This window comes from Benincasa hispida, chromosome 8 (genome assembly GCF_009727055.1).
Source record: "Benincasa hispida cultivar B227 chromosome 8, ASM972705v1, whole genome shotgun sequence".
In the NCBI taxonomy this organism is placed as follows: domain Eukaryota; kingdom Viridiplantae; phylum Streptophyta; class Magnoliopsida; order Cucurbitales; family Cucurbitaceae; genus Benincasa; species Benincasa hispida.
Genome location: NC_052356.1, coordinates 42,189,122 through 42,197,914, shown reverse-complemented (window position 1 = coordinate 42,197,914; position 8,793 = coordinate 42,189,122). Strand labels below are relative to the sequence as shown.

At 34.8% G+C, this 8,793-nt stretch overlaps 1 protein-coding gene across 1 annotated transcript; it reads left to right on the top strand.

Annotated features, from left to right (window-relative positions):
- The first annotated feature begins 4,018 nt into the window (after positions 1-4,018).
- On the top strand, positions 4,019-6,190 carry LOC120083829 (AAA-ATPase At3g28580-like). Its single transcript, XM_039039716.1, has one exon. The coding sequence runs from the start codon at positions 4,418-4,420 to the stop codon at positions 5,990-5,992; it is 1,575 nt and encodes a 524-aa protein (XP_038895644.1). The 5' UTR covers positions 4,019-4,417; the 3' UTR covers positions 5,993-6,190.
- Positions 6,191-8,793: the final 2,603 nt, after the last annotated feature.

Sequence of the window (8,793 nt, the reverse complement as noted above, 5' to 3'; positions counted from 1 at the left end):
CTGTATGTAGATGATATCCTCCTCATTGGGAATGATGTAGGGTATCTGACTGACATTAAAAAATGGCTAGCTGCCCAGTTCCAAATGAAAGATTTGGGTGAGGCACAATATGTTCTAGGGATCCAGATCATTCGGGATTGTAAGAACAAATGGTTAGCCCTGTCTCAAGCATCGTACATTGATCAAATATTGTTCAGGTACAAGATGTAGGATTCCAAGAGGGGTTTGTTACCCTTCAGGCATGGAATCGTTTTGTCTAAGGATCAATGTCCTAAGACACCTCAAGAGGTTGAGAAGATGAGACGAAATCTCTATACTTCTATTGTAGGAAGCTTAATGATGCAATGTTGTGTACCAGACCCAATATTTGCTATGCAGTAGGGATTGTTAGTCGGTATCAGTCCAATCCAAGATTTGATCACTGGACGGCGATCAAGACGATCCTCAAATATCTTTGGAGAACAAGAGACTACATGCTTGTGTATGGAGATAAGGATCTGATCCTTATAGGATACACAGACTCTGACTTTCAAACCGATTGAGATTCTCGCAAATCGACATCGGGGTCAGTATTTACTCTGAATGGAGGGATTGTAGTATAGTGAAGCATCAAGCAAGGATGCATCACGGACTTCACTATGGAAGCTGAATACGTAGCCGCTTGTGAAGCAGCTAAGAAGACTGTTTGGCTGAAGAAGTTCCTTTCAGATTTGGAAGTTGTTCCAAATATGGATTTGCCTATCACTCTTTATTGTGATAACAGCGGGGTTGTGGCAAATTTGAAGAAGCCTCGAAGTCATCGTCGGGGTAAGCACATCGAATGAAAATATCAGCTGATTAGGGAGATTATGCATCGAGGTGATGTGATAGTCACGAAGATCGCATCAGAGCACAATGTTGTTGATCCCTTCACAAAGGCCCTCACGGCTAAAGTGTTCGAGGGTCACTTGGAGAGTCTGGGTCTGCGGGACATGCGGCATCTTGTCTAGGGCAAGTGGGAGATGATATTGGGGTATGCCCTAGTTTATTGTATATTGTACATGTTTTTATTGTATTGTACATTAGTCTCTTGAGTCATTAGGACAAATGGGAGATTGTTAGGATTGGTGTCCTAATTCTCCTGAAGTCTCATTGTTTGTAATGATACACATTGTTTGATGAATAAAATAATTGTTATTTCATTTTGACATTTACTCATATCCAATAAACAAAGCTCTTTAGTTATCTTATGTGAACTTAAGCATGTATATGTGATATATAAATGGATCATATCTTAAGTGATAACCTAAATAGGTCTGTAGTATAAGGATTAAAGTGGGATACCTGATCCTGTTGACACTACAGATACGGCCCACTTTGTAGAGGTTTGTAAGTGTTGTAAACTACTACAGATGGTAGATTCTGACCATTCATGTGGAGATGTACGAGTAGGGGTGTCCTATACAAAGATTTTGTATAAGACCCGGACCACAAGATGACTAGACTCTGTATATAACGTTGTTGATACTAAAGACTTACATCTCACTTAAACGATCACAGGTGACACGACCTCAATCCTGAGTGTTTTGAGAACTCCTGCCTTTGAGGGCGGTCCTTTGATTAGTATGGGTGAGAGTGGACAGATTGCCAACTCAACATGCCTACCTCTTGGGGACTTGTCTAATCTGGGAGCTGGGAACTCAATCCACAAGATGGAATGCATTTCTTTCCCGAAGCAAGAATAAATACAGAGATTGCTCCCTTAAAGGCTGATTCCGGGACTTGAACATAGTGGCCACAACTTTTCTTTGGAAGAGAGGACTCAGTCATAGTAGGACTATGACTTATGTTCATTAGAGGGATCAGTGGTACCTAAGGAGTTAGATGAAACTATAGGGGCATAACAGTTTTTGCCAACTGTATTTACGAGCGATCTGTGAAGGGTTGTCGTATTACTGATTGATTAAGATGGACACATAATATATCTGTGATAAGGAGAATTTAGTTGTCGATCTTTAATGGAGTGCCTTGCAGTTAACGGATGGTGGATCCCGTGACTAAAGAGTTTAGTCAGTTATTCAAGTACCATTGGAGCTTCGAGCTACAGGTCCATAAGGTCCCCTTGGTAGCTCAATAGATTCAGTTGAGGATCAGTTCTTGGTGTTGATTTAAAATGTTCAAATTGACAAGAGGTAATTCGATTATATATGATATAATCGATAGGATGTATGAGATACATCTAGTGGAGGATTAATGTAAATGAGATTTACATTAAATACCATGGAATAGGAAAAGAACTATGGTTTATATATTTCATGAGATGAAATATTAAAACTATAGGTTATAATTATAGTATGATAAGTTGGTTATCATTTATATTTATAATAATATTAATTATTGGATAATTAAATTCTTTTCTCTAATAACCAATTGAGTGGGAGGTTATTGGTGGTTTCATGATAACCGTGAGATAAAAGGAAAATTGTTTTCCTAATTTTAAAAATGTTGAATTTGTGAATTCTCTCTCGGAAAAAGAATCTCACAGAAGTTGTCAAGTAAATAGGATTTACTAAGCGACAACTTGACAAAGATAAACAATCGTGTAATGTTTTGTAAGCGACAGACACGCAGCCAAGCAATGAGCTAAACGATCACTTAGATTTTGCTAAACGATTGGGCATCGACCTATACGATAGGTTTAGCCTTCCCTCACTTGCTCAATCGTTTACACGATTGTTGTATCCTTCATTTTTCTGCCTCAAACCAAGTCCACACAGAGTCTACCCTCTGGATTCTCACACCGAGAATGCCAAGGTAACCTTCTTGGTGGTGTCATACTTAACTCGACGTCGTCGAGGTTCTGTGGGGCCGTTTGTGTTGTTGGGGTGTTCGTGACTGAGATGATTGCTAAGTTCAAGTGCGCGGTGTTCGTGCAGTGGAGCGATCGTGTTGCTCGAGCGTTCGAGGTTGCTGTGTTCGAGCGTTCGTGATCAAGGAGCTTGGCACTGAAGAGTCTACAAATGTGTGTAGATTTCTTCTTGATCATTTGTAGTTTCATGTTGTGATTTCTGTAATGTATGCATAACCGTTTGTTCCTATTTTTTACTGTAATTGTAATGTTCATACATGATTGTAATTTGGAATGATCTTTCCGCAGCTCATGAAAATCCTCATGTTCAATTTCCTTCAGTATTGGTATTGAAGAGATGATGACAATGTTTCTACACATTCTTGCTCATGATGTGAAGAATAGAGTAGTACACACATTTTTCGAGAGCTAGTGAAACGGTTTCGAAATATTTCAATGTTGTTCTTAGAGCAATAATACAACTACACACAGTATTGTTGAAAACCATCGAACCAATTACAAATGCATATACCGATGGACGATGGAAATGGTTTAAGGTAGAAAAAATTTTCAATACCATTTTATTAATGCACCCGAAATAAATTGTCCTGACATCTTCTCCAATTATCATGATTAAACAATTTGAACAGAATTGCTTCGGTGCATTGACGGTAATGAAATAGAAGGTAATTATTATTTTTGTAATGTTGAGAACAATGTTAGTATACTACACTATCACATTCTCACCATCATTATGAAATGGAAGGTAATTATTCTATGTACGACTTCAGTTCCAGATATACAATCCATATGATATAAACATAAACTGTTAATTTATTTAGTTATTCAAGTTTATGTGTACAATATGTGAAATAATAATGTTCAGTTAGCAAGATTCAATATACATACATACAATATACCAATTCATTAGTAATTGAGCAATAATATGACATGTATTTTGGTGGTATGTTTTACAAATTGACGAGAATTAGAATTATTACAATTTTTTAAAAGTATTCATAGAAAGTAATATGTTATGTTTTACAAATTGAGATAAAAAAAATTGAGATTGTCTAGTTTATGTCATAAAAGATTTGAGAAAATATGTGTATAGTTGAAAATTAATCAACAATAACAAAGCAAAACAAAACAAAATAAAATAAAATGAACAAATCTCATCGACAAAAATTGCATCAGATACCTCAACTCAATTCAATTCAACTATGCACTCAAACACAGACTTCCAAACTCAACTGTGCACACCAAACATAGATAATAATTACCAACTCAACAACTCAACTCTCTACTTTTATCATGCACCAGATGCTCTTTAACAGAGGTAACTATTAGAAACACACAAATCCTATTAAAGTAAATTAGATAAAGATACAAGAAACTGCTCCCAATCATAGGCTGCCACGTATCGCAGTCATTTTGTATTCATTTTTCTCGTCAATAATGCATATTTTGGTTAGGTAATGAGTCAACGATGACCTCACTAATTTGTTTCTAAAAGTACTTCCACTTAGTCTTCTTCCCCTTCACTCTGTCCAAAATTTCCAATTCCTCTGTTCACAGAACGTAATTTCCATGGATTCTATTTCCCGAAGGTCGAAGAGGAACGGAACCGAAAACTCCGACGGCCGCGACGGCAAGGTGGTCGTCAGAAGGAGGCCTCTGACGATGACGGAGCTTTTAACATCAACAAGCTCTACACTCGCGACGATCATGTTCGCCTGGTCAATCATCCGTCAATACTGTCCTCACGGTCTCCGCCAATATTTCCATTCATATTTAGGCAAGTTCTTCGATTACATCTATCCTAGTCCGTACATTCGAATCGCAATCTACGAATTCGCCGGCGATCGTCTCAGTCGAAACAAAGCCTTCGCGGCGGTTGAAGCTTATCTGAGCAATAAACTTTCGGATGACGCCAGAAGACTCAAAGCTGAGGTCGGGGAAAGCAAGAAAAACTTCACATTGAGTATGGATGAGTACGAAAGAGTTACCGATGAGTATGAAAACGCCGAGTTCTGGTGGACTTTGACCAAAATCGCCGGATCGACAAAGAAATCCACCTCCCTGTATCCAGAACCCGATCGGAGATATTACCAGCTTAAATTTCACAAGAAGCATCGAGAACTCGTAAAAGAATCGTATCTGAAGCACGTACTGAAGGAAGGGAAAGAAATCAGAATGAATCGGAGACGAAGGAAGCTTTACACTAATGGAACAGGAAATCGATGGCTACCTCACCGGCAATCGACGATGTGGAGCGAAGTTTATTTCGAGCATCCTGCAAATTTTGACACAATCGGCATGGATCCAGAGAAAAAGCAAGAGATTATAGAAGATTTACTTACATTTAGCCAAAGTAAGGAGTATTATGCTCGAATCGGCAAGGCGTGGAAACGAGGTTACCTTCTGTACGGCCCGCCGGGGACGGGGAAATCGACGATGATCGCCGCCATGGCTAATTTGTTGAACTATGACGTTTACGATTTGGAATTAACAGCAGTGAAGGACAATACAGAGCTTCGGAAGCTTTTAATTGAGACGACGAGTAAATCGATAATCGTGATTGAAGATATTGATTGTTCATTGGAACTCACAGGGCAAAGGAAAATCAAGAAAGAAGAAAGCTCGAAGGAAGAGGAGAAAGTAAAGGAGAAAGCAATTAAGGAACCGAAGAAAGAAGAAGAAGAGGTGAAAACCAGAGTAACTCTATCTGGATTGTTGAATTTCATCGACGGAATTTGGTCGGCGTGCGGCGGAGAGAGGCTGATTGTTTTCACAACAAATCATGTGGAGAAGCTTGATCCGGCATTGATTCGAAGAGGTAGAATGGACAAACACATAGAGCTTTCTTATTGTAGCTATGAAGCTTTCAAAGTGTTGGCTAAGAACTACTTGAATGTTGAGACGCATGAGCTTTTTAAGGAGATTAAAGAGCTTATTACAGATGCAAAAATGACGCCGGCGGACGTTGCAGAGAATCTAATGCCGAAATCACGGCAAGAAGAGGCGGATATTTCGCTTCGTAGGTTAATTGAGAGCTTGAAAGAGCTGAAGAGAGCAGCGGAGGAGAAGAAGAAAAGAAAGGAAGAGAAGTCAAAGGAGTCGTCGTCGTCGTCGTCGTCGTTGTCTTCGGAAAAGAAAGGATGATAAGGTAGTTGATATCTTTTGTCTAAAGAAGCTAGCACTATAAAGTAAAATTATTATATATAAATAAAAGTTAAATTAAAGTTTAGTTTATATCTTTTGGTTATGCTTCTATTTGGTTCTTCATCTTATTTTCAAATGTAGACATTTTCCAAGTTTCTAAATCTATTAGATACAAATTTGGAATTGAATTATAGTTTAGTTTACCAACTTTTAAATTTGTGCCTATTTGATCTTTTAATTTTTAAAATTGTCTAATAGATATTTAAACTTGTTTATTAAGTTTCGTAACTTTAAGAAGCATCTATCAAATCATTAAACTAATTAAGGTATATATTTATGTCAAAAAATTTAAAGTATATGTTATTGACTAAATTATTAGAAATTTAAAATTTTATTTTGCATGAACTCACAAAGCAAAGATGTAAAATGAAGGAGAGAATTTTTAATTCATTTCTTAAGGTGATCAATCATCGGTCGATTCACGTCAATTTTGGGATAAAAGTGGTGCTGGCTATCAACATGTCGGTTTTTGTCAATAGATTTTATTTATTTTTATGATGTAACGTCATTAATCGATTGGTCAATTTTGATTGGTTTTGGTAAAGAAAATGGTATAAAATAAATGAAAAAAACATGTGAGATGAAAACAAAAAATAATAATAATAAATGAAAGAAAGGGAGAAAAGAAAGCCTATGAAAGAAGAAAGAAAATGGAAGAGAAAAGAGAGAAAATAAGAGAAAGTGAGAATAGAGAAGTAGGGGTTGAGTTTGATTGAAAGATCTTTTTAGACCCAACCTAATTGTACGGGTTGTAAATTTTTTTAACCTAAATAGCCCTAATTAAAAAATGAATTGAACCTAATCCAACCATGAAATATTTGAGTTTGATTGGTTTAGGTTAGTCTAGTCATTTATTTAAAATTTTGTTCTAAAGAAAAGTAAAATGCAAATATATAAAAATTTGATTTAATTATTTTTATATATTAAATTAAGATTAACAACTCAATTTCAATTTATATAATGAAAATTTTCTTTTTAAAGTACTCCGAAACTATTTTTAAGAGTTGTTGGAATATAAATTATTCAAAAAAAAAGTAATAAAATTAAATAAAACTAAAAATCGATATATGTATAAACAATTGTATCATAAGTCACAAAAAAATATATATTTTAAAGTTAATAATAAATTCGAATTGGTTTGGGTTATATTAGGTGAATCCATGAACCAATCCAACTCATAAAATTTTCATTTATTTGAACTCAATCCAATCCAAATGAGCTGATAATTCAACCCCAACCACACGAGTTGGATTATGTTGATCAGTTTTTCGAGTCAATAAGTTTTCTTAACACCCTTGTAAAGATGGGAGTTGGAGAAAAAGGGAAGTTGGAGAAAAAGGAAAGCAGCTCAAAATAAAGCTTGAGACGCTCATTTTTAGGGCTGACAAAAGAAATAGCAAATTTTGAAGTTTCATTTGGAAAAATGGTAAAAATATTTCAAAAATAGAAAAATAGAAAAATGAATATATATATATATATAATAGAAAATACTAATTAGTAAATGACAAAACTACCTTAAAACAAAAAAAAATTAAATAATGCAAAGATAAACTACTTCAAAAACAATACGAATACCATAAATACATTATACTTAAACATTTTAGAACCATAAATATACAGTATCTAAACATTCCAGAAGCAAAAATTAAGAATCGCCCAATATGGTTAACGCTTCCAGCGGCCTCTAGAACGCGTGTATGCAAGGGAAGATGATGACCAAGCTTTGGGGGTCATTAGAAATTTATAGATGTCTACAATAATAGACTTCCTCCAAGGTGAGAAAGAGCAAAGTTGATCATACCAATGAAGTTGTTGTTGGTAAGTGAATATTTGAAGGAATCGAAACTTCAAGACGATGTGACTAATTGAAATATTATTGCATTTGACATCAAACTAGTTGTAAGGGGTTTCATTGTCTTCATTCCATGTGACCATTCTGTTCTAGGATCTTGAAAGCAAACTTTAAACATTATCAATCCCAAAGTGCTATTGTTTAAAACGATGTTCAAAGTAAAAACAAAAACAGGAAATATGTGTGCGACCAAAAAAGGTCGACGACCTGGCAAGAGTGGTCGTTAAAAACTAGCCAAGATGATGGAATTCAAGAAAGGGTTGTTGAATCAACAATTGCAGATATGAGATTCGAAAGGAGAAAAAGAGATTTTGAGGGGCGGCTAAGTGAAAAAGATGAAGAAGAAGATGAGATGTAGGGTGTTTTATTATCTTATTTTAATAAATAATAATGATAATGATAATGATGGTAACAATAATAATGATATTAATATTAATATTAAACTAAATAAAACATACATATATATATATATATATTCATATGTTTCATATATTTAAAGTTTAATTCCCAATCATATTATTTCCTTTTAAGTAGAACAAGTCATTTTTACGTATTTCTATATGAGAAATTGAAAACATTGAAAATATGAAGGAAAAAATATCAAATTAATTTGATAACAATATGTATAAAGTAATGAAAAAAATATCTATATACAATTAAATTTGTAACAAAGATTTAAACAAATTGAAAGTTAATTGGATAAAATCAAATTTGATAATAATAGATAAATTCAAATATAAATTGAAGAGAGAAATCATGAAGTTTTTCTTTATCGTGATTAGTTCAATAAGTAGTTAGAGAAAAATCAGAAAGGGAGTTCGTGTACTTACAATTACATTGTATTCATAATTCCATTTTCATTTAAGTTTCAACAACTACACTATATTTA

Coding starts and splice junctions, on each gene's coding strand:
- LOC120083829 (XM_039039716.1), top strand. CDS start 4,418: ATGGATTCTATTTCCCGAAGGTCGAAGAGGAACGGAACCGAAAACTCC.